At 46.6% G+C, this 26,587-nt stretch overlaps 1 protein-coding gene and 1 long non-coding RNA gene across 4 annotated transcripts in view; one reads left to right on the forward strand and one right to left on the reverse strand.

Annotated features, from left to right (window-relative positions):
* The window catches only part of LOC136148601 (uncharacterized), a 124,318-nt gene that overhangs the window by 64,620 nt on the left and 33,111 nt on the right, over positions 1-26,587 (reverse strand). The gene's annotated exons all lie outside the window — the stretch shown is intronic.
* FXN (frataxin) lies at positions 2,575-23,916 on the forward strand. The gene is made up of 5 exons (XM_065908236.1): positions 2,575-2,764; positions 6,743-6,840; positions 11,774-11,894; positions 18,289-18,386; positions 21,425-23,916. The coding sequence occupies exons 1-5, from the start codon at positions 2,597-2,599 to the stop codon at positions 21,591-21,593; spliced, it is 654 nt and encodes a 217-aa protein (XP_065764308.1). The 5' UTR covers positions 2,575-2,596; the 3' UTR covers positions 21,594-23,916.

Genomic DNA, 26,587 nt, shown 5'->3' on the forward strand with positions numbered 1-26,587 from the left:
ATTGGTTAATTCCACACTGTTCCCTGGCAGTGAGACCCAGAACAGGAAAAGAACTCCTAGAGGATAACAAAGGAGAACATCATTCATTTTTCCTTTCATTCATTGACTCACTAGTAGAGTGTCTGTTATGTGTCAGAGATACTGGCTAAACAAGGAAGAGTCACAATGGCATTGCAGGCTCTGGAAACACAGAGGGGGCTGCCGAAGACACACTTGTGGGAATAGAGTGGTTTCAGAAAGGACTCTGGAAATGATCACATCTGACATGGAAGAAGATGAGGAGCTAGCCATGTGTTCTAGCCATGATGCAGAGTTCAGTCACTTCAGTCGTGTCCGACTCTTCGTGACCCCGTGGTCTATATAGCCCACCAGGCTCCTCTGCCCATGGTATTCTCCAGGCAAGTGTACTGGAGTGGGTCGCCATGTCCTCCTCCAGGGCATCTTCCCGACCCAGGGACCAAACCTGGGTCTCCTGAGTCTCCTGCCCCACAGGCGGATTCTTCACCACTGAGCCACCGGGGAAGTGCCACGATGACTGCATAAAAAGTTACTCCAAGATATACTGGCTTAAACTCATGCCCACATCTTTTATACTCACAGATTCTGTAGATCTGGAATTCAGACAAGGCATAATGGGGATACACTTTGTCTCTGCTGTGCGGTGTCTGGGGACTCAGCTGGAAGACTCTGAGGCTGGGGCTGGAATCTAAAGACCTCTCACTTGTCCAGCGGTTAATGCTGGAGGCCTCAGTTCCTCTCTATGTGGTCTCTGCTTGGGCTAGTTTTAATTTCCTCAAAATAAGATGTGGTCCCCCAAGCAAGAATTCCAAAACAAGGGAGTTAGGAGAAAGTTAGATCCTTTTTATGACTTAAACATGAAAATCATCTCTTACCTGGTGTGCCCAATTCTCTTCCCACCTCCCAGGACCTGGAGAAGGAAAGATTTCTGAGAGACCTTAATATTTTCTGTTCTGCTATGCTGAGCCTGTTTCCTTGACTGAAAAGATACCAGCAGGGATACCAGCTTTGCTGGGAGTTGGAGCAGGTGCCCTTCTATGCCAGAACACGCTACGCACACTGGTTGATAAAGCTGCAGCTCTCTAAGTATATAACTGCATTCTGAGTATGTGAGGAAGGGCCTCACTGTCAGTGCAGCGGGTTCAGGGCCAAGGTCAACAACCAACACAATTCTCTTTGCCTCAAATGGATTCTTCTGGTCTGGCTTCATGAGTGCTTCTCAGATTTCGCATCCCTGCCATTTTGAACTGGATGATTCTGCGTTGTGGGTGACCTTCCTGTTCGTAATAGGATGTCTGACATCATTCCCCGGCATATATGTAGTAGGTACTCTATAAATGGCTGCTTAGAATTAACTGAATGCAGGAGAACATCTCTCATCCAGAAAAATGCACTGTCAGATAGCCAGTCAGATCCCATCTCCTCTACCCTATTTTTCCAGGTCCTGTGCAAATGCCACTTCCTCCATGAAGACTTCCTTGATTGCCCCCAGCTCTAGTTATAAACACTCTACCAAGCAACTCTGCCACTCTTTAGTTCATGATCCTCTTGTCATTGTCCTAAGTATTTATATATGTGTCTTATCCCCACTATTCACAAAGTACCAAGGTGGCCACTAGCCTATCCATAAAAATTATATTCTCTAGCATGCATATTTGACATTTTCTGAAGCATATACAAAATATGAAAGAACTTTCACAATTTGTATTCCTTTGAAATATACTGCCAAAGTAAAATTTTATTTTAAAACGTATTAACAATATTTCTTGTAAATCAACAAGATCCAGGGCCTGTCCGAGAAAACTTTACAGATTAACTCATTTTATCCTTACAACAACCCTGTGAAGTAGAAACTTTTCTACCCCATTTTACAGAGACGGCACAGAGAGGTTAATTAACTTGCCGACTGGTCACAATGGACTTCCCAGCTGGCTCACGGTAAAGAATTTGCTTGTAATGCAGGAGACCCAGGTTCGATCCCTGGGTGGGAGAGATCTCCTAGAGAAGGGAATGGCAACCCACTCCAGTATTCTTGCCTGGAGAATCACATGGACAGAGGCGCCTGGAGGGCTACAGTCCAGCAGGTCGCGAAGAGTAGGACATGAATGAAATGACTTGGCACGCACTGGTCAGACAGGTATGAAGTGGGCAGAGGTCAGATTTAAACCAGGTAGGCAGTCTCCTGTCTGTACTCTCCTAGGCGCTTTAACCTACACTGGCTTTCAAGCAACTTCCTGCATCCCTCTCAGTTCACAGCAGAACTGCAGCCCCCAAAGCCTTTCTGTAAAGAAATCTCCAGCAACGGGTCACTAAGCTGAAGTCTCCGAGGTCAGAGACCTAGGTTACGCATTCACTACGTTGCCCAAGGGTTAAGCCTCGTGCTTTGCATTAAACAAGCTTTCTATGTCTGTTAAAAGCAGAGGCAGAGCAATGCAGGAACATTCTTCCTAAAGTCTAATTTCTAGTCATTTCCCAAGCCAACAGAAAAAGGGAATCTGCGGCTGCAACCGGTGACCACCAGGTGGCGCCCCGGCATTCCCGGAGCAGGAGGGCGGAGCCGCCGCAGATCGCAAAGAGCATGTGGACGCTCGGGCGCCGCGCGGTTGCCAGCTTCCAGCTCCGCTCGGCGCTCCCGGGCTTCGCCCCTACCCGTACCGGGGCCCCGCGGCCGGCGAAGGACCCCTCGTGCTCCGGCCGCCGGGGCCTGCGCATCGGAACCGCCAAGGCCCGCGCGCGCAGCCGGCCCGTAAGTATCCGCGCCCGCAGCTGCGCAGGCCGCACGCCGGGAGGGAGGCCGCGCACGCCGAGGACGCGCCGCAAGCGCACCGCCCCTGCTCCGGCGGGGCCGCGCTTGGGCGGGGAAAGTGCGGCGGCGCGCGGCCGAGCGGTGCTGAGGCTCCGTTTCTCCCGGTTACTTTTGCACTGACTTCCGCTTTCTGCGGAACAAGGGAGATTATATCCTGCGGTGCAACTGCGGGAACGGCGCGGAAAAAAGCAGGAAAGGTGGGCGGGGACTGTTTCTTAAGGACCAGTGACGGTTCTAAGCTAGTCACTTCTCTTTGCGAGAACTTAAATTTTACTAATAATATATGCTAGGTACTATAATATACATATAATATGTATAATATTAGCATGCTATGAATGTAGAACTGCTTCAATAAAAGTGTGTATATCAATATAATGATATAAATGTGTACTATCAGAGTGATGCTTTCAAGCATGGGCTTTTATGAACGAAATGCTTTCATCTAGCGAGGTGAAGATGTCAGTTTCGGAGCACTGCAGCTAGACCAGCAGGGCTTTTTGGATCGGGCCTGGGTTCCAAAATCTGGCTCCTGGACTCAGCAGAGATACCTTGAGGGATCGTGGAACTAACCCCTCTAAGGCCTGGCTTGTTTTTCTGGGGAGAGGAGATTACCACTGACATGAGTTTTAATTAACATATATAAAGTCTTCAGCACTTAATTTCACCTCCCTCCCCTCCCCCGGGTTACACAGAAATGCCCGATCCAGTTACCCCATGGCTTGGAAGCCCAAAAAAGTACTGTGGGATTAAGGAGGTTACACGGGAGCATGGAGGTGATGTTTAATCAGGGTCTGCAGATAGCAGGAGGCGGTGAGTGCCTTTCAGAAAAGAACCAAATGGGCAAAGGCGGGAAGGCAGGCAGGCAGAGGTTGGCTCTGAGTGGCTGGTCCACTAGATGGACTGTGGGTGGTGAAGGAAGCAGGTGAAATCCAAGTCAGATTGTTCATGGAGCTCTGGAAGTTGAACTTGAGGCTTAACCCTTCCACTGAGGTGTGCTATTTGACTGTGTTGGAAATATCCCCGGGATTGGTTGCCAACACTCAAAGTTGGAATCACCGACTGCTCTTCTCAGGAGAACCAGGCAGTCAGGACCACGCTGGTCGCAGGAGCCCCGTGTGCAGAATGAACGCACATGTTCATTACTGTTCCTTCTGTGCTGCTCTTGCCTGGCATGGAGCTGCTCAGTGGTGCTGCAATGGCATTCCTGTGTGTGTGAGCAGAATCTTGTCTTGGGTGAAGTCCTCGGGCTGGCCTTGCTGAGCGAGGAGCCAGCAAATACTCAACTCGGTTGCTGCCAAGACTGGTTGTGCCCATTTGTCCTCCCAGCAGCGGATGAGAACTGACTCACTTCTCAAGCTTGTGGTTTGGCAGAGCCCAGGGCGACGAGGGGACCCTGGGGTGAAGGCTGGCCTCCCTGCTGGCCACCAGGCCAAGCCTCACCAGAGTGGCCTAGGTTGGGTCATGTCCACGGCCTGAGCTGGAGCCTGTGGAACTATCTAGTCTTTCCTCCAGCGTCTCCCCTTAGCCGGCCTTGTGCCGAGCTCACCAAGTCACTGAACCCTGGACTCTGAGCAGACCTACCACAGACACATAGTCCAAGGGCCCCAGGTAACCTGGCAGCAGGAGGGGTGGCCATGGGTGGCCTAAGAGGGAGCACTTAAAATAGATCCCTCCCCACCGTGAGGTCCATCTGCATCCCACAATCAGTAGGGCAGCTTCTTCCTTGGGCAAAGGCCAGATTTCCCCCCTCTGAGGTCCTACCTCTCCACACTCTTCTGACATGCTTCAAAACAAACTGATTGATCACTGTCAGGCCCCAAGTGTGGGGTATTGCAGTCCTCTTGTTGAATCCTCATAACCAGTCTGCAAGGCACTACCGTGACCGCTGCCTTCAGAGGAGGAAGTAGAGGTCTGAAAGGCTAAGCAGTTATCCAGGAATGTCGGGCTTCCCTGATCGCTCAATCGGTAAAGAATCTGCAATGCAGGAGACCCGGGTTCGATCCCTGGGTCAGGAAGATCTCTTGGAGAAGGAAATGGCTACCCCCTCCAGTATTCTTGCCTGGAAAATCCCATGGACAGAGGAGCCTGGCGGATTACAGTCCATAGGGTCACAAGAGTTGGACACAAATTAGTGACTACACCACCACCACCACAGAGAATGTTAGATTAAGGAGAAGCAGGTAAGAGATGATGGAGGGGGTCTTTGGCAACTGTTCCCTTGTGATTACAATCAGCTAAATAGGGACTTCCCTGGTGGTCTATTGGTTAAGAATCTGCCTTGCAATGGAGGGGACATGGGTTCAGTCCTTGGTGAGGGAACTAAGATCCCACATGCTGTGGAGCAACCGAGCCTGCCTGCCACAACTAGAGAGCCCACGTGCCGCAATGAAAGATCTCGCATGACACACACGAAGGTTCCACGTGTTGCAACTAAGAGCTGACATAGCCAAATTTTAATTCATTCATTAAAAAAAAAAAGGAAAGAAACTTGAAAGAAACAGCTGAATAAAGTCTTCTATTCTGGCTGTGAATGAGTACCTTGCTTTAGACCAGCTGTCCCATCAGAACCGTCGAAGATATACAATTAAAGGACGAAAGAGAAAAACAGCTGTGTGAGGGTAGCAGAGAGACTGAGACAGCTAGGATTTGAGAGGCCAGGATCCGGGAGAGAAGGGAAATTGACTGACGTGAGCCCCGAGTTCTCAGGCCCCTCCCGTCTGTGTCTGGAACCCTGCATCGTTCCCAGGATGCAACAATGTAAAACCAGGTTGTGCCTTGATCATTTGGTGAAGATGAGACCGGAGGCTCACAGGACCCTCTCCATATTTCCCTCAGGAGCAACTCGCTCATCCATCGACTTTACGGGGCATCTCTGTCGTGAATGACGACTGTCGCGGTATAACGCTTCCCTCCTAGGCGGGCAGTGAGGACTCACTGAGCCCCTTCTCCAAAGTCCCATCACCACCCAGATGATGCTGAACTCTCCAGAACACGCTGTGGGCCACCGCTTTTCACAGCCGCTCTCGCTCCTTCAGAGCCAGTGTTCTTAAATGGCCATCTGTGTTCTACACCCCCATTTCCTCCTCCTCTGCTCACGTCTCCGCCTTATCTCAGCTTGCCCAGGGCCCCAATGGCCCAAGAGAGTAACCACAGCCTCTGACCCTCCTCTTGGTGGCGGCCACGGTGCCCTTTGCAGAAGGTGAACCTTGCCGCCACCCTCTGCAGGCCCCTCGGCATCCTCCCCGATGAAGCCCCGCAGCCCGCCTCTCCATCACTCCCCTGCTGCCGCTCCATTCTGCTGGACCACTTTTCTCTCCTTTCGGGCCTCCATCCCCTCTGACAGCTCTCCGGCTGTCATAGCTCAGACCCCCGCTGCTCAGAGGTAGCAGTTAGGTATTGAAAGAGATCAGTATGTCACAGTGTCCCCTGCAGATCGTGTTATTAAGATCTGCCAGGCAGCAGTCCGCAGGTACCGCCTTTCTCCCGGCCACCCAGCTATTTGTGGTTGCCCGTTAGCCGCATTCTAAGACTTTGCTGACATGCCTCACCCTGCCGGTATTCACCACCCCATCCCAGCCAGCAGCACTTCCAGTGATGGTAGGTATGTCCTGAGTCTGTGCCACACGACGCCCGACAGGTAGCTAGTGAGGCCGAGGAACTGACTTTTCAATTTTTATCTTACTTTAGTAAATTTACATTTGAATAGGTGCATGTAGGGAGTGGCTACCGCATTGGGGAGCACAGCCTTAGAGAGAGCCTGGGCTAGCGCACTAAAAGAAGGTAAAAAAAATGCCAAGGAAGAAATAGTCTGAAAAACTTAAACCTGGTTACTCCTGAGTGTGTGCATAATATTTAAACTGGGCATTAATGGACTGTAATATATTGGAAAATGGTAATGTTCTTCACTTTGGCTTTTAGAGTTTGAGCTTCTGCTACCTCAACCAGACCCTGGATGTCAAAAAGCAAAGTGTCTGCTGGATAAATCTGAGGACAGCGGGAACTTTGGGTGATGCTAGGTAAGACAAAGCATCTTCCATGTCAGAGATCACTTCCTCTTTCCACCTTCACCCCACCATGTATAACATATGGACACATATTATACTTGTCTTTTTCTTTCCTTTTCACTTTTTTTTAACAACAAAAAACCCCAAAACCCATCCCACAGAAAACCTGTCTTCTCCCTAAGCAGCAGCGCTCATAAGCATCTTTCCACATCACTAACTATCCACTATACTATTTTTCGTGAAATAATACTAAGTTTTATGGATGTGCCGTAATTCATTTAACCCATTCCCTATTGCTGGACATTTAGGTTTCTTCCAGAATTTCGTTGTTATTCTCTTTGATATCTTAGTCTTTAGGGCCGGCCAAGTTTCTGTAACAAGTAGACCCCAAATTGAAATGGTTCTAACCAGGACCCCTCTCTGTTGGAGCAGGGTGGCCGTGCCTCTGTGAAATGGTTCAGGGAGCCGGACTCCCACCTTCCTGGCTCCTGTCTGCACCATCTGCCCTCTGCGGGTCAAGCCTGGGTCATCCCGGCCACGGTACACTCCCCAGAAATGGACAGGAGCGTGGCAGGCCTAGCAGTGGCATTTGTCCCTCACTCACATTTTAGTGGGAAGGACTTGGTCCCAGGGCCCCAGCTAAGAGCAGGGGAGGCCAGCAAGGTGGTCTAGTGGGTGTCCTGGAGGGAGGAGGTGATGGGTTCTGGGGGAAAGCTGCTGGGCGCTGCTGCAGCCCAGCCCTCTATGCCTGAATCTGCATGATCCCTGGAACCTTCTACACACATCCTGCGGCCGCAGCCACAGGCCCACGGTCCCTCATCCACCTCGAAGGCCGAGGTGCCCAGATGACATGCAGTCCTGTCTCCATGTCTAGGAATGGCTTCTCTGACCTACACACAAACACAGACAGAGAGGGGCAAGATAACCAGTGCATCTATAGCTCGTGTTCAAGACATAACCCTTTTATTTGAAGGGGGCAGCAGTGGAGCCCCCTGGGCTGCCCTGGGACAACCTCTGCCCTGGCTGTGGGGGGCATCCCTCTAGGAAACCCCAGTTCTGCCCCCAGGCGGCTCCTCACTGGCTGGCCCTCCCCGTGGCCTCAGGGGCCACAGGCAGTGGGACGTGTCCCTCCTCGGGGGTGAGCAGTCTTCACAGCCTTCTCCCTGCCAATAGTAACAGTTTCCACAGGCTGTCGTAAGGCTCCAGTCGGCCAGGCTGATTTTTCTTTGATAACAGGATTTTCTCAGAAACCCAGCAGGCATCTGATCTCTTAAGACCTAGTCAGTCTCAGATGCCCGCTACTGGATGGGAGCCTCGTGCGTGTGCCAAGTCACTCAGTCGTGTCCAACTCTGCGGCCCTGTGGACTGTCGCCCGCCAGGCACCTCTGTCCATGGATTCTCCAGGCAAGAAGACCACAGTGGGTTGCCATGCCCTCCTCTGGGGGAATCTTCCCGACCCAGGGATTGAACCTGCGTCTCTTACGTCTCCTGCATTGGAGGGCGGGTCCTTTTCCACGAGCGCCACCTGGGATGGGAGCCTCCCACTGACTGACTTTTGGCATCCTCACTCCCACAGCCACCTCTCTCAACCCAAGAGCATTTCCCTTGAGGTCATAACATTAAAGACTACTCTTAACCTGCTTTTTGCAACAGAATTAGATCCCCTTTTTTGGCTTCATGAGAGGCTTTAGCTTCTCCCCTGGGCTCGTCCACTTTTCAGCTCCCCAGTGCAGACCAGCTGATCTTCTCCTGGCTCACCATTTCTGTGTTCATCAGCTACCGGCAGCAGGGAGCCACCCGCACGCAGGAACATTCTGACTGTCCCCAGAGCTACAGCTCCGCAGCACAGTATGGGCCTCCCAGGTCATCACAGGCAGCAGCTGACAGAGGACCTACAGGCTCCGGGCTCCCATGTCTGTGTCATCGGCCCTTCCCCGCAGCCTCTGAACAAGTGCTGCGTCTGCATGGGTCAGGTTTTCACCTCCGGGGCACCATTTCCAGCCCCTCCTTGCACAGACGCTCTCCTACTGTCCCCCAATCCCTCCAGGCAGCCCTGTGAGGCTGGGTGGGACTTTGGCAGAACGCCCCACACCCAGCTCCCTTCTTCAGGGTCTACTCTGGCCCCTGGGAAGTGTACCTTGACCTGCCACGTGTAGGACAGCCCACTTTGCCATGGCCCACCTGCCACTGCCAGATAGCACCTGCTAAGCTCTTGACTTTGGACTTTATGCCCGAGTCGGGTATGTCTTTATGTTCCCCAAGCTCCTCCGGGCACCTCTCAGTCTGTCCTGCTTCTCTTCAGATCTCCCTCGATCAGCGTTAACTGAGGAGAGGGAGAGGGAAATGCCCGACACCCGCCCCCAGGCCCACCACTCCCCATCAGCCCCGTAACCTTCCCCACATTGGGCCCTTGAGGCGGGTGATGGGCTGGCTGGGGGAGGGATCATACTGCAAATCTTTTCTTCATTGGTTGTTTGGCAGCCACTGGTGTCTTACTTGGGCTTCCCTGGTGGGAATGGTAGCCATTTCTGTTGTTACCAGCACATTTGTAGAAACAGACACATATAGGAATGACATGTTGAGTTAGGGGATTTCACCTATATCCACAGGCTTCCCTGGCAGCTCAGATGGAAAGTGGGCAAGTGATGCTTTAGTTTTGTTGGATCTGACTGCAGTATGGAAGACCCAGGTTCGATTCCTGGATTGGGAAGATCCCCTGGAGAAGGGAATGGCAACCCACTCCAGTATTCTTGCCTGGAGAATCCCATGGACAGAGGAGCCTGGTGGGCTACAGTCCATGGAATGTCTTACTTTGGGCCTCCTAGAAACTTTCCAATGATAGAGTTTTCCAAGACACCTCTTGTAACCTACAGATACGTTCTATACAGAGAGGTTTCTGGCAGTTTTCATTGTCATAATTTACATACCATTAAATTCACCATTTAAAAACGTACCACTGGGACTTCCCTTGTAGTCCAGTAGTTAAGACTGTGTGCCCAGTGCAGGGAGCTCAGGTTCGATCCCTGGTCAAGGAACTAGAATCCCACCATGCCGCAACTGAGCCCGCACAAGGCAATGAAGATCCCCCTCATGATGCAGCTAAGACTTGGTACAGCCAGAAACAAAACAAAAACCCAACCAACCACTTTACATAAAAAATAAAATGTACCATTCAGTGGTTTTTAGTATCCTCACAAAATGATGCAATTTTCACCACTATCTAATTCCAGAACATTTTCATCACTCCAAAAAGAGACCCCATAAGCCATTAGTAATCACTCCCCATTCCTCCTTGCCCCAGACCTCCGACAACCACTTTCTGTCTCTATAGATTTATAGCATTTAATTAAAAAATAATATCTATATAGAATATCTCCAAGTATTCAGCTTGATAAATTTTTAAAAACTGAACATACCATGTAACTCAAGAACTAGCTCAAGAAATAAAATGTTACCAACCCCTTGAGAGCAGGCCTTCTGCTCACTTGTAGTTATTAACCCCTCTGTCCCAGAGTAGCTACCATTCTGATTTCAAACAGCATGGATTAGTTTTGCCTGCTTTTTAAATTTATATAAATGGTATTAAGAATAAGTATGTCTGTGTGTGGCTTCTTTCAGTCACCATTTATTGTGGGATTCATCCATATTGTTATTTTTGTAGACAATTCTGTTTTGCACTGTAGTATCCCATGGTATGAAGGTATCACAGTTTATTTATCCACTGTATTATGTCTGGATACTTGGGCAGCCTCTAATTTGGGCTGTTGGGTAGTTCTGCTGTGAACATTCTAGCCTGGTGCGTGTCTCTTGATGAACCTGGCTATGCATCTCTGTTGGGTATATACCCAAGGGTAGAATTGACGGTCACAGTACCTGAGTGTATTCAACTCTTGTAGAAGTATCAATAGTTTTCCAAAATACTCATCTAGTTTATTTGCCCATCGGCAGTATCGGAACGCTCTGGTTACGGCACTTCCTGATTGACTCTTCATATTATCTATCTCTTTCATTTTAACCTTTCTGGGGGTATCTCATTGTGGTTTTTTAATTTTCATTTTTAATCTTTCATTTGAAGATTAGCAAGGTTGAGCCCCTTTGCATATGTTCTTTGACCATTTGGATATCTTTTTTTAAAATGAAATCTGTTCTACTATTTTGCGTATTTTTCTCTTGGGTTTTCTTGTTGATTTGTAAGAGTTCTTTACATGTCCTGGAAATAAATCCTTTTTCAGATATATGGAATGCATGTATTTTCTCCCACTTTGTGATTTGCCCAACAGATGTTAATAACAAAAGCAACAGAAACAACCTTGATGGCCAGTTGAAAGGGACAAGCTGAATGAATAACATAAGATAAGATACTGTGAAAATCCGTATGTGCCAATATGGAACAATGTCTAAGACATACGAAATGAAAACTGCAAGGTGCTTCATTTCCATATTAAAAAGAATATAACAATTCTAGAAGGATACAGAAGAGCTTGTTCATACACAGATTGCCTGTTTGGGTAGAAAGCCTTACTTTTCATGCTATTTAAATTTTTACTCTGTATATATTGGGCTTCCCTGGTGGCTCAGATGGTAAAGAAATGGTCTGCAGGGCAGGAGTTCAATCCTTGGGTCAGAGAGATCCTCTGGAGGAGAATGGCAACCCACTTTAGTATTCTTGCCTGGAGAGTTCCATGGACAGAGGAGCCTGGTGAGCTACAGTCCATGGGGGGGACTAGAAGGATACAGAAGAGATTGCTCGTCATAGTTTAGCCTGTTTGGGAAGAAAGGCTTACTCCTCTAAATTCTTTCATGCTCTTTAAATTTTTACTCTGTATATGTTAGATATTTCCCATCTATTTAAAAAATTTAAGTAAAAAATAAATATCAATTGATGCTAATAAAATGCAGCAGTTTGGCGATCGCATGATTGGCGTTGCTTCTGTTCCCCCTGCAGCACTTTGGACGATACCACCTACGAAAGACTGGCCGAGGAGACGCTGGACTCCTTAGCAGAGTTTTTTGAGGACCTTGCAGATAAACCGTACACGTTTGAAGACTATGATGTCTCCTTCGGGGTACCTCTTTTCTTCTCTTCATTCTTCTGTGTCCTCCCTAAGAATTTTAGCTCACTGAGATAGAGAATGCCTTTCCAGTAGCGTGCAGTTATGGATGGGGCCAAGAGACTGGGGTTCTGGTTTCAGCTGCACCAGTCTTGTGACCTCAGGCAAGTCACTCAGCCTCTCTGAGCCCTCATTTTTCCTAAAAATACAGATTTTGAACCTTCACTCAATACCCATGAAGGTAGATCAGGGAGGAACCCAGGCATGTGTTTGTGTAGCAAGACAGCCCTCATCACGCAGGCATGGAGAACACTGAACTAGACTGCAAGTTCTTAAGCCGGGTGAGGGACTGCCCAAGACGTATTCAGACTAGACATGTGCCTCACTCCCTGGAAATTCAGGGTGCAGTCCTAGGAAGCCTGTTTTTGAAAAGCTCACCTGAGATTCTAAAGAGCACCTTTGGGTCCCACCTCTAGGAATATTTGACTGGTCTAGGGTGCAGCCCAAGCCAGGCAATGAGGATTTTGAAGTTTTTAGAGTTAACTCCCCAGATGCTTCTAATAACGCATCCAGGGCTGGATGAAACTTAAACCTCAGATCCTAGAAGCCCAGGTAGTGCGTGTGTGTATCAGCTGGCCACCAGGTGGCAGACTTGAGTTAGGGTCAGCCTTTGGATTTATATAGAATTGTTGCCTAGGCCGTAGGGAGCAGCTCCTTTTGACCAGTGGGAGCAAATCCCCTGCAGAAGTTAATCCTCTTGACAGCAATTAATTAATACCAGGAAATGTCATGAAGTGTGCATTTGGGATTAAATCATGGGATTATTTAGGACAACCAGCTGTCAGGCTAAAGTGATAGAAATGGTATGGATATTGGTGTTAGGGGTGCTGGATAGAAAAAGGACTCCATCAGATGGAGCAGGTGTCAAGCCTGGTTGTAAGGACAGTAAGGGATTTGGCGGTAATGGGACAGGGCAGGAAAGGATTAAATGCCTTCCAGGTGGATTCGTTGGAAGCTGTCAGCACCAGAAGATGCAGCAGTGCTCAGGCTGGGCTGTGGACGTGCTTGTGCAGGCAGCCTCAGAAGGGAGAGATACCAGGGAACCCTTACAGGCTGGTCCCTCCAACCTGACCATCTGTGGGATGATTAGACCTAGGGGAAGCTCCAGGTCTCATCTCCCCCAGCCTCCTTCCTGAGTGCAGTAACTGTAGGGAAACCAAGTTTCAGGCTAAGCTCTGCCACACTTGCAGACACCACAGAAGCAGTCACCCCTCCTGTTCCTATAGGATTAGGGAAGCACGCCCCTGCTTCACTCAAATACTTTACATGACAGTTTCATTAGAAGCGAAGGTGCCAGTATTCTAGCAGCTGGATTCTCCTTCCCTCACGGGGCAGGCAACAAAAGCTTGTGCTCAGTGCGGGTCAGGACCTTCCCTACCTTCACAGGGTCTCTCTGAAGAGTGACTCGGCTGCGGCACTTGCCCATTCGTGCAAGGGAAGAGGCACTGAGTTTTTCCAGCCAATCCATACACTGTGTCTTGAGTATCATTCTCCTCCCTACGGAAGAAGTGTATCTAGTAAATCATTTGCTAATTAGGAACATCTCTAGTGTAGATGCAGAAGGCTAATGGCATTTATTAGCTCCCGCTGTTGTTCGGCTACCTCAGGTGTGAATTTCTGATCAGAGTCCTCCAGGTGCTCACTAACTTATGTATTTCACATATAGATAAGTTAGCTGACATTACATTATAGACGGTGGAACACCTGTAACACCATTAGTTGGTTGGGGCACAGCCTTTCCCTGCCCTGAGTCGGATGTCACCTTCTCTGCAGCCCTCCTAAATGCCCCAGGCAGACACCACCAGCCCTCTTGAGTTCGATACTGACACCCTCGGCTGTGTGTCTCCTTACACACCAGCTCCCACGGCTACCGTGAGCTTCTTGGCAGCTGGGACACTGCCCACTCCTGGTTTTCCAATGCCTAGAACATTGCCAAGGACATAGCAGGGACTTAAGAAATGTCGATTCACTGTATAAACGAAATGAGACTCACCTACTTTTCCAGAACATACTTTCAGTGATGGCACTCAGCACAGAGCTGTTTTATCAACTTGCTGTTGGCCCAATAGGCAAATGAAAGCAATACTCTAGATAAACCCGCATTTCTTCTGTTCCCATCTGTGGACTGGGAGACATGGGCAGCTTCGTGGGTCTTGTGTTGTCTGGGTGCGGCAGGTCATGTGGTTGTCAGTGTCTGGGTCCAGGCCTCATCCCTTACTGGTTATGGTTATCAGAGGGAACCGCCTGCAGGAGCCAAAGCCCCACCCATGGCTAGGTAACCATGGAGTCGTTGCACTTGACCCTGGAAACTGTGACAAGCACCATGCTATTTAGAGAGTTACCGCCAAGCTACCTTTGTTTTCTTTTCTAGGTGGAGCCCTAGCTTCTTAGTCACTTTAAGTAGAATTTACTGGTTGCCCTGCCCTTCATTCACTGAGTTTTCTGCATATTACTGCCATAGACAGAGGCTTCTTAACCATTTGGGGATCAGAACACCTTGTGAGAATCTGACTGCTCTGGACCCTCTTCTGACTTAGGAGTTTCTGCTTCCAGGGCTGTGCTGTTTGCAGAGCCCTGAAGACCACCTCTGGGTCCTAGGTCATACACCCCTGCTCGGAGATAACACTTTATTGGATATGGTGGCAGAGGGCCTGGCCTAGCATCCTGCACTTGTTCTTTTTTCCTAGAATGCTTAAGTGAATTATCTAACCATGAGGGCAGGTCCTTTAGCTGTAAAGTGGGTGACAGTACCCTCCTCTTCTCCAGGTGTATTTTAGGATTAAGTAAAACAATGTAGGTAAAAGTGCTGTATATTCATTATTCTTATTCCTTAAGGGGAAGTCAGTGTCCATTTTAGGAGTGGGGGAAGTCACATGCATATAGGTGTGTGTTAGTCGTTCAGTCGTGTCTGACTCTTTGCGATCCCATGGACTGTAGCCTGTAGCCAGGCTCCTCTGTCCATGGGGTTCTCCAGGCAAGCCTACTGGAGTGGGTTGCCATTCCCTTCTCCCAGGGATCAAACCCGGTTCTCCCACATTGCAGTCAGATTCTTTACTGCTTCCCTGAGCCACCAGGGAAGCCTATTCATATAGGTGAAATCCCCTAACATGTCATTCCCATATGTGTCTGTTTCCACAAATGAGCTGGTAACAATGGAAATGGCTACTTTTGCTTCCACTGATGCAGCCAGTCAGAATCAAGCCTCACCTTCTGTGACTGGGGGCTGCTTCCACTGGTCAGTGTCTGGATGTCAGGAGCTAAATACTGCCTCTCTCCCCCACTGCCCCATATTGATGTCTGCCCACTCTCCCCAAGTAGACACTCAGATTGCTCCTTAAGGAATAACATTAATGAACAAAAAGCCCTCTTTTATCTAGGTTACTTGCAGATGGTTCCAAAATCATTAAGAATTCATGGGGAACCAGTAAATGCGGCTAGTTTCCTTTGGAAATGGAAGAAGTTATAACAAATCTGGATAGCGTATTAAAAAGCAAAGACATCACTTTGCCAACAAAGGTCCATCTAGTCAAAGCTATTGTTTTTCCAGTAGTCATGTATGGGTGTGAGAGTTGGACTATAAAGAAGTGCCAAAGAATTGATGCTTTCCAACTGTGGTGTTGGAGAAGACTCTTGAGAGTCCCTTGGACTGCAAGGAGATTGAACCAGTCAATCATAAAGGAAATCAACCCTGAATATTCATTGAAAGAAGTGATACTGAAGCTGAAGCTCTAGTACTTTAGCCAACTAAGACAAAGAGCCGACTGTTTGGAAAAGACCCTGATGCTGGGAAAGATTGAGGGCAAGAGAAGAAAGCGGCTACAGAGGATGAGATCGTTGGATGGCATCACCAGCTGGATGGACATGAGTTTGAGCAAGCTCTGAGAGATAGTGAAGGACAAGGAAGCCTGGCATGCTGTAGTTCACAGGGTCACAAAGAGTCAAGACAAGACTTAGCGACTGAACCACCACAGTAGAAAACTCTAATTGCGCACAATGAGCAGGAGGGGGCGTAGTTGAGCGTTGCCATGTGTGACCTTGCCCTTCCCATTTCAGGGGTTATCACAGTGCCTGGTTATCATCCACTTGGTTCGCTCATTGGGTTTTTTTTAAAATTTCTCAGTTTTTTGCACAAATATTGAAAATGCTAGGATGAAAAGACAAATCTGCTCTCAGGGGGCTTAAAGTAGTGGAGGGAAGGAGCAGGTGAGCAGCAAGCTGGCAGCTCAGATGCATGAGGAAAACCCAGAGGCTATGGGGACACACACAGGCCACAGTCCCGCAGAGGGCTGGCAGGGTAACCTTCCCAGAATCGCCTCCGTTCTCCCATCAGCCCCCGCTGCTCGAACTGTCTCTGAAGGGGGCGGCGCAGCTGTTTTCCTAAGGAAACTGGTGAGGCTGTGCACTCCTAGACCTGGCCCGCCTGCCTTTCCAGCTGTATCATGTACCGCCTGGGCGTAGGGTCACAACATGGCATTTAAGGGCCACAAACAGGTCAAATTAGAAGAAATTATGTCTTGATTCCTTGAGTCTATTATGTGAAAAAATAAGCCATAAACTATATATATGGAGGGGGAAATGAGTGACTGTGATGGGTACAGACCTTCTTTTTGAGGTGATGGAAATAGCCTGGAATTAAATAGTGAGGATGTTTGCACACTTTATGAAAACACATGCTAAAAACTACCAAATTATACAGTTGTAAGAAATTGTGAAATATAAGTGAAAGATAGTCCTAACAAAATAACAGATAGGTTTCAGGGGGAAAAAAAATGTAAAGCAAACTTGAGTGATCATAGCCCTGCATTTTAAAACTGGCAGCTGAACACTACCCTGGTGATCCACTGGTTAACATTCTGCATTCCCAGTGCAGGAGCTCGGTTTGATCCCTGGTCAGGGAACTAGATCCTGCATGCCATCACTAAGACCTAGTACAGCTAAATGAAAAACAAACAAAAGCTGAGCCAATATCACTGATTAACAGGACTGAAAGAGCGCTTCGTGTTGTGGGAAGAACAGCCTCTTCTGGACGGGAGCAGACCTGGATTTAAGATCAGCTTTCCCAGTTACTGAGTTTTCTTTGTTACCCTATCCCTTTGTTGTCCTCATCTGTGAAACTGGGATAATGATTTCCACCTCCCGATGGTTATGGTCATAGAGGAAAGTTTTACACAGAGTGCAAAGCAGTGCCTGGCACAGAGCAGATACTGAAAAATAATAGATGCTATTTTTGTGGATGTCTTCATTTTGTTTATAACATTTATATTTCCAACGTCTCTACAATTTTGCTACATTTCTTTTTCATTGGGAAAAAAATCATTAAAAATAGAACCCACCAGTGTCCTCCCCACCCCCTATCAGTTATACTATTATCGGCACTCTCTCCACCTTTTCAACAGCTCTTTGTGTTTGCAAAGCAAACACAAAACGTTCTAAGAACCGCTGGGGACCCGTTGGTGGACAGGGACTCTGAAAGGCTGCCTGTCTGAGGGCCGTGCAGGGGTTGGAGAGCAGCGAGGCTTGGCGGCGGAGCTGTTTCTCGAGTATCCTGTGCAGTCGAGAGAGACCTCAGGCCTGAGGAGTAACAGGCTCTTTTGTTGAAAGGGTTTTCAAATTTAAATGAGCATTTATTGGGCAAGATAAGACCAAAGGCCTTTTGAAGAATTCGAGGCTCCAGGAGAGGAAAATAAAGCTGGAGAGGGGCATCTGAGAAACTTGTGAGCTGCTTTGGTGGGGGGCGGGCGGCGGGGGCGCGGTGGACAAGAGCCCTCGGGTGCAGAGGGTCTGCCTTCTGCCAGCGGAGCTCAGGCTGCTGCTCTTCTGAGACCAGCAAAGCTGGTGGCTGGATGGCTTCCTTCTCTCTTGCCTTCTCTTCCCTTCTTCGATCATGAACTGGTCTGCCCGATGTTTGCGCTGACTGGGACTGCAGTCGAGTTGGCGCCTGCGTCTTTTAATGTCTTGGTTTCATTGAGAAACCAAGGCAGCAGTCAGGATGCTGATCCTCTCATGTGTCGGCTGCAGTAGAGCGACTGAACACTCCTGTCTCCTTCCCTCAGGAGGGGAAGAAGGGTATTCTTTGCCTTGTCCACCTCAAACGGGATGAGGGGAAACACTCTGAGATACGTGTCGTTGTGATTAATCATCATCTGATTCCAAGAGCAGTGCTCTTTCTGTGGGATCTAATTCCAAAAACTAAATTAAAAAAAAAAACCAAAGACAGTTCCTTTTTGGTGTATGTTGTGCCCTGGTATAAATGCACTGTTGAGATATAACAAAAGAGGAGGCAACTATGACACAGTGATAACCCTGTCTTGTTTTACTTCCTCATGCTTTTTTCCACCTGACACACCAGAGCGGTGTTCTAACAATTAAACTGGGTGGAGATCTAGGAACCTACGTGATCAACAAGCAGACTCCAAACAAGCAAATCTGGTTATCTTCACCATCCAGGTATGTCCGGAAGTGAAAATTTCTCATGGTTTAGCTTGTTTGAAACATGACCTGGTAGACTGTTTAAGAAGTGTCACCCTCGTGTATTAGCACCTATGTAAGGCAACCTTTCCTGAGGTTTTGCAGCATGTCTCAGGCTCAGCAGGAAGGTTTACTCTGGCGATTATGTATGTGGCTGCTATAAGCAGATATCAGGATGTTAACAAGATTGGAAGTGAAAAATTTTCAGAACCCACCTTGCCATTTTTTTCTCTATTAAATCATTGCTGCGCCTTTGAAAAAGCCACCTTTGCTGTTACAGCATGTGAACAAGTTGCAATTTGTCCTCAAAGCGCGTTAAAGTTTGACCTCTGGTCTGTTTCGAGCACCTCCATTAAAAGTTAGTTGAATTCCATTTGCCGAACTGGGCTGTGTGCTCTGTGGAGGTTGGAGAGTGTTTTAAACTGTACTTCCAGGGCATTCCATGCCTCCTACCTTTTTCACTGATGTGCTTTCAATCTAGCAGAATAAAAGATTGTCTTGGAGACCTTCTGTGCTGCGTTTCAAGGCCTGAGAATGTGCAGGGAGAGAGGGTCCTTCATCCCTCCTAGCCTGTAGAAGTGGTTGTAAGAAAGTAAAGGGAGAGGCCTCACCCACAAAGAGCTCTCAGAACAACCTTCCCGGTCCTTCATTAGCACTTCCAAAGAGAACACTCAGACTGTGAAATGGGAAAGGCCCGGATACTACCAGCAGGGAATTCTTTGAAAGCCTCACGGCGTTTGCATTTTTTTAAAGAAAAGTATTTAACTCTTCCCCTGCCTCAGTATTGACATCACTTTTAGGGAGTTAATATTATCCCGTTTATGGTGCTGCAATGTGTGATTCTTTGTTCAAACTAAATCAAGCATTAGGCTTCCTTCATCCCAGCCTCATCTAGGAAGAATGTTATCATTCAAGAAAAACCAATTCCAAGGGATCACTCATTTCTAGCCAGGTGCTTATTCACAGATTGTCTTACTTTTAGATCCAACTTACTTGAAGTTGGGGGAGATTTTACCCTGTGCGGGCCAATTAGCCTGTTCTCTTTGGTCTCAAACAGCCACCTCGACCCTTACTGTGGCCAGGCATGAAGGCTGCACAGTCTTATCCTTCATCTCCAGAGGAATCAGGACAAAAAACTGGGTGGACCAGCTCAAATCCAGCCATCAGCTTTGGGGATCGGTGGCTTTGAAAATAGCAGGCAGAGCACCAGAACCAACTGTGCTGGCTCCACTAAAAGAATTCCCTCATGTTGTATCTTGAGACTGAAAAGTCCTTATCGCATTTGGGCACACCTATCAGCAACAGGATCCTACCTCAGGCATGTTTAGAAAAATACAGCTCTGGATGATAACAAATTTTGAGAAATCCTAAGTTTTTTTTTTTTTTTTTTTAATTCATGATGGGAATCTGGAAAGAAAATATGCCACGTAGCCTTTTACTATCATGGAACTACTATGTTCCTCAAAAAAAAAAAGTTATTTTCCATTCAATTTTTCACATTGACCCAAAAAGCCCTTTCCTAGGGCTGCTTTTCTGATATTATAGGGCTTTTTATTTTATTTTATGGCATGTGGGATCTTAGTTCCCCAACCAGGGATCAAACCCATGCCCCCTGCATTAGAAGCAGAGTCTTAATCCCTGAACTGCCAGGGAAGTCCTGGGGCTTTTTAATTGACAACATTTCAGGTCAGAAGAAACACTGGCTTTGCCTCAATACCTTGCTTGAGGACGTTAAGGATGGAATAAAGGAGAGGTCTGAGTGGACAGCTGGGTGTCCGTGGCTGAGCACAGGGCCCTGGGCAGTGTGGAGGGGCCTGGACGTTCTCATGCTTGCCTGGTATCCTGGCAGCAAATCAGAGTCCAGAGCCAAGGAAACGTTCTCTGCTTTGGTCCAGGTTATTATGCCTCTATGTGGTTGGCTGTTTGTACATGATAAAAGCCCAGTGCTTTTGGTTTGTCCCTTTTATCCCATTAAGAGAGTGCCTTTGGTTGATAATACAGAAATCCTTGATGTTTTCATAGCCCTCAAAAGATGCTTCCCTTCTGAACTTTCCTCCTCCCTGGCAAAGCTGTCCCAGTCCTGCACTTTGGAGAAGCTCCCGTGAGCGCGGTTGGACTTGGCATCCCCTTGCTTCCCGTGGGCTCCCAGTGTCCTCTGCTCCTTCCTCCATCAAGGCGTCACCCTGCAATGCCATCAGTTGCTGGCATGTCTCCTCCTCCACTAGACCCGGAGGAAGTGGAATTAACGGGCACAGGTTGTGTTGGTTTGGAATAATAAGACACTGCAAAAGCTAGTCACACTGGGCCACACAGACACAGTGTTCCCAGCATGAAGTGCATGTACTGTTCTTCTTCACTAGATGAGCTCGAGATGGATGAACTAGCCCATCAGACTCTCACCTTCATGGATTTCAAACTGAATTAAGCAAATTGTTTTTAAAAGTATCAGTAGAGACGGTTACCAGGAGCTGGGAAGAGGAGTGAATAGGGAGTAACTGCTTAATGGATGTGGAATTTCCTTTGGGTGATGAAAATGTTTTGAAACTAGATATAGATAGTGGATTCCCAATGTTATAAAATGTTGTGAAATGATGACAATAACATAGGTAAGGGGCAGATCATGCCAGTAGTGCATGAATGGCCATCATCCTAAAGACACTGTCCTGATATTTCAGGTTATCATATGTGACTCAGGAAAAGCAAAAGATCAGAATGTGATCAATGGAGGCTCATCAGTAGGGTTGAAGTGTTTTCAGGTCTTGAACATTGTTCTGTGAATTGTTCTCGAGGATAATGATGTAATTCTGCTCTTTTAAAAATTAGAGTTGATTTCACAATGTTGTGTTAGTTTCAGGTGTACGGCAAAATGACTCAGTTATATTAAATCAAGCCTAAGACAAGAAGTCAAATACATGCCTTATTACTTTTTAGATCGTCACTACAGTCAATTTCTTGGTGACAGTTTCTTTGGAAGCGCAGTTCTGGTGAACTTACTCTGACTGTGTTTCGTCTTGCAGCGGCCCTAAGCGTTACGACTGGACTGGGAGAAACTGGGTATATTCCCACGATGGCGTATCCCTCCACGAGTTGCTGGCCACAGAGCTGACTCAAGCCTTAAAGACCAAGCTGGACTTATCTGCTCTGGCCTACTCCGGAAAAGACACAGGCTGCCCAGCCCAATGCTAAAGACATGAAAAGCTCTAAAGCCAAGACCCCGGCTTTGTTCTGCAGCTGAATGGCTAGCTTTTTCCATTCCTGCCTTTGAGGACAGTTGTACTGTATGTAACAGCTCTGTGAAAAGACTGTGTCACCTTCCACCCTGCCCCCTGAGTTTAGATTTTTAATTTCCATAGAGTTTTTTTCTGAATGTTTTGTCTGATTTCCTCCCTTACATGATAGCCCTTATGTTTCATAATGTCTGTATGCCCATACCTTTATATATAAACTCACAACTAAGAAAAACAAGAAGGATAAATTCTAGGAGGAGAAATAAATGGGCTTGACCATTCATTCTTTGAAGGACTTACTACAAAAACTGCATGAAGAGTATTTGGCCAACCTCATCATACTATCTCAAAATGAGACTTATTAAAGGGAAGCCTAAAATGTTCCTCCTCCTCTTGAAAGTGTAAACACTTCTAAGCCCTTTAGTACTGAAGCATCAATGGTAACTCAGGAGCTGTCAAACGAAGACTATTTTCTCTTTGTGCTTTGTGACCCAGGGTGTGATGGGGCAACACAGGAAGTGTCTTCCATATGTGCATGTATATGCACATACACATTTACGTGTGTGTATACGTATTTTTTTTAAGGATCGGTATAGCATAAGCTATTGAAACACAGGTCAGAGTATGCAAAAAGTCTCCCAAAGACCGGGGGGAGGCGGGGAGCCATCTCCCTAAACTCGTGGATATAGTATAATAAACGAGGTCATGAAGCTAAGGAGGTGCTTGGCAAATTGTGAAAGCCCACATAAATGAAAAGATGTTGGTGTAGCAGAATAAAACTTAGCTCTCAACTTTTAGGTTGTGAATAATTTTTTAATTCCACACCCCTTTCCTGTTTCCCCATTTCTATTCCCCTCCTACCTTAAAAGAACCTAATTATAAGAATGTGATCACTAAGCAAATGAAACTAACTCCTGAGCCTTGCTCTCCTGCATGTACACCATGCTTTGTCCAACCTGTTGATTCTTTTCTTAGATAAAAAGAAGTCAGACTAGCTCTCTACACCCAAAAGTTTCCCCAAAGCAATCCTGCAGGCAGATCACTCAGGCAAGGTAACTCTGACGAGAAAGCCAGGCGGTCTGCACTCGGTGGACATGCAGAGCCCAGCCTCCTGTCTCGGTGATTCACTGAGATGCTTCCCCCTCCATTTTTCCCATTAAAACTATCCTGCCTGAGCAGAATCTTGGGAGTTGATCTCTGGACACAGATCCACTATCTTCCCAGACTGACAGCTCTTCTAATTAAAGCACCTGTCTTTTCTTTAAAAATAAACAAACGAACAAACAAAAAAAAATCTTGGTGTTAATGAAAGGAACCCTGGTCCTACACCTTGTTTAGTTGCTGAGATTTGGCTCAGCCACAAAAGTGGTTGTCTGTCTCTAGGCAAGTTTCTCAAACTCTCTGGACCTCTGTGTCCCCGCCTTAACAGAGAGGATGAAACTGGATAGAACAGAGTCGATTCCTAAGTCAGACACGCAGTAGTCTCATCAGGCAACTTTCCAGGCTAACTTTAATTTCCTCTAGCAGAGGAGATGACAAGTGGACACTTTTTATAAGCTGCAGAGTGAGTACATGGTTCTGGGTTTAGGTCCACTTCAATTTCAGTTGAATTCACGTTCAGATAATCATCTTTTATTGTGCCATTACTGGCTAAGCCTGTGCTGAAGGCAGAACGTTTAGGTGATGATCCTAACCCCCAATCACAGGCCTCATAAATGAGATTAGTGCTTTTTTACGAGAGACCCCAGGGAGCTGCCTTGTCCCTTGCAACATGTGCAGACACAGGGAGAAGACAGCGGTCTGTGAACCAGGAAGCAGGCCTTCACCCACCACCCAGTCTGCTCTTGGTCATGGACTTCCTAGCCCCCAGAACTGTGAAACAAATGTCCATAAGCCATCCAGTCTCTGGTATTGTTGCCGCAGCCTTGGTGGACTAAGACAGCCTGCTGCACCATCTGAATTGTTACAGCCTTGCATTTTACACATGCAGAAACCAGGGCTTGGGGATATTGAAACTCATTCAAAGCTAGGCTCCTGTTCTACTCCCTTACTAAAGAAAGATTTATTAGTGACTAGTCTATGCAAATATGTAGCAAAGACTTTTTGCACTGGGTAAAGCAAAAATACCCTTTGTAGGGGGGAAAAAAACTCATAACAATAGAACAATATAGACAAATGCTAAATGAGTATTTAAAATACAGTTTTTCTTTTAAAATAAGTTATATTTTAGTCCAGTGAAAATTTTTAAGTGGTAAGTCAGTGCCAGTGAAAAAATAAATATAATCGTGTGTTTGTGTGTCTGTGTATACACTTGTTTCTGTCTCTTGCTTCTGATGAAAGTTTCACTGTTCATTCACCTGGAACTCAGTTAAATTGTGTCCTCTCCTACCTGGGAAACAACATAAAATTTAAAGATGTATTTAATTGGGCTGAGGTAACAGGAAAATAGAAATTAAGGACTGTGCTCTTAATGCTTTTCCTTGCATATCCTTTCAGGCCTATTTACTTTTACTACTGGTTTAAATATTGAGATCCTGACTCTGGCAGATTGCCACTTAAGGCAGTGAAGAGACTGCAAGCACAAGAAGAGCAGCAAGGACAGGAATAAAAATCACTCTGACAAGCAAACTGGAAAAGCTCCAGGTACGGGGCCAGTGCCCCTCGTGCCTCAGACCCTGGGAGCATCATCTCATCTGTTGTGCCACCCATACTAAAGACGAATTCTGGACTTCCCTGGTGGCCCAGTGGTTAAGAATCTTCCTGCCCATGTAGGGGACACAAGATCTCTGGCTCTGAAAGACTCCACATGCCTCAGGGCAACTAAACCCACAAGGCAGAATTCCTAAAGCCCAAGCTCCCATGGGCACATGCTCCAAAACACGAGTCGTTCAGTTGCTCAGTCGTGTCCGACTCTGCGATCCCATGGACCGCAGCACGCCAGGCTTCCCTGTCCTTCATCTCCCTGAGTTTGCTCAAACTCACGTCCACTGACTCAGTGATGCCATCCAACCACCTCATCCTCTGTCGTCCCCTTTTCCTCCTGCCTTCAGTCCTTCCCAGCATCAGGGGCTTTTCTAATGAGTCAGCTCTTCACATCAAGCAAGAGAGGCTACCACAATGAGAAGCGCGTGCACTATAAGCTAGAGTAGCCACTGATCTTTGCTACTAGAGAAAGCCCACGTGCAGCAACCAAGACCCAGCACAACCACAAATAAACAGATAATAAAAATGTTTCAAAAAATTAAGGATGGATTCTCAGGAACACATTGTAAATGTTCCGTATAATACATTCAAGGGGGGAAAGAAAATATATTACTTAATTTTCGAAAGCTTTCTCTTATGTCTCTCTTCCTGAGTGAATAGACCCTTTGCCACTGGAAAATAAAACTATCCAGAATGATTTATTTACCTCTTTCTGAAGATACAGAGAAGCATGGGGTATGTAAAAGAATTTTTTTTAATCAAAGTTTCAAAAATTGTATCCAAAGTCTGCCACTTATTTGTTTGTTGACATGAGCCTCAGTTTTCTGGTCTGTAAAATGGGGAATCTAACCTGTCACATCTGGGCCACATGCAAAGCAAACACATGACAAACATTATCACATGCGCAACATAATCTTATATATAAATGTGAGGTTTTCCTGGGACTTCCCTGGAGTCTGTGCTTCCAATGCAGAGGGCCTGGGGTGTGATCCCTGGTAAGGGAAACAGGCCCCATATACTGCAACTAAGAATTTAAATGCCGCAACAAAAAATCCTGCATGTTGCAACCAAAGATTTCACATGCCACTATGAAGACTGAATATTCCACATGCAACAACTAAGACCCAGTTCAGCCAAATTAATTACATATTTTTTTAAATAATAAAAATTTCAGAAATAAAAATTAAAAGATAAATAAATTTGAGATTTTTCTCCAAAGTAATGATTTATGACATCCTGTGCTCCTCTCAACCTCAAACTTAGTTAAAAAACTTATTTTGGTTATCTTGGTGATGGATTCTCAATTGCCTGGAATAGTTTTTCTTGACTTCTGTGGTACTTATATTTCACTCCATCTTCTGCATAGCTTCTAAAACTAATAAGCCATCCTTAAGTCTGATCGTTTGTATTAAATAATAGGTTTACAATATGTTTCTCAAGCTACACTTGGCCCCATATTCTAAAAAGCCTCATTGCTACTTCTAATGACAGAACCTTGTTCATGAAAGTAAAGTTTATGTGGATTGGCTCTACTAGGTTGCCAAAGAAAGCATACCTTCCAGTACACACTGAGATTAAAGTAATTTTAGGTCGTATCCAGTTGAATTCTTGGCATGGATTTATCTTTTGAAAATAGCTACATACCAGAAGAGGAAGGAGAGGCACAGGTATGAAATTTCATATAAATTCTCCTTGCTATTCAAAACTATGACTTCATGACTGTCTTGCAGCATATAGCTAACGTTAAAGTAAGAAAAGGCTTCAAATTTTTGGTTTAACCTAGTCATGACATTTTAAAGATCCCAACTAATGGCCCCTTGGGAATTTGAAGAACTGACCTGATGTTTGCTCCAGAAACAACCTGAGCTCACATGATCCATTTTCTCTGGATATATTATTTAAGATAAAATGTTTTCACTTTCAACAAATTGGGGGTAGGGTAAATGTACCTCAACATAATAAAGGCCACATATGACAAGCCCACAGCTAACATACTCATGAGAGCCTTTCCCTTAAGATAAGGATCAAGACAAGGATGCCCACTCTCACCACTTTAATTCAACATAATATTAGAAGTCCTAGTCAGAGCAAATAGGCAAGAAAAAATAAAAGGCACCTGAGTCAGAAAGGAAGAAGTAAAACTGTCACTATTTGCAGATGGCTTGATGATATATACACAAAACCCTCAAGACTCCACAAAAAAACTGATACAACTAATATACCATCTCATTAAAGCTGCAGGGTACAAAA

The sequence above is a fragment of the Muntiacus reevesi genome, chromosome 17 (genome assembly GCF_963930625.1).
Source record: "Muntiacus reevesi chromosome 17, mMunRee1.1, whole genome shotgun sequence".
NCBI lineage: Eukaryota > Metazoa > Chordata > Mammalia > Artiodactyla > Cervidae > Muntiacus > Muntiacus reevesi.

Bases quoted from the DNA above. Each gene is read 5' to 3' on its own strand.
- FXN (XM_065908236.1), top strand. From the start codon at position 2,597: ATGTGGACGCTCGGGCGCCGCGCGGTTGCCAGCTTCCAGCTCCGCTCG. The intron at 6,841-11,773 runs GTAAGACAAAGC...TTCCCCCTGCAG, and splicing joins GGAACTTTGGGTGATGCTAG to CACTTTGGACGATACCACCT. The intron at 11,895-18,288 runs GTACCTCTTTTC...CTGACACACCAG, and splicing joins ACTATGATGTCTCCTTCGGG to AGCGGTGTTCTAACAATTAA.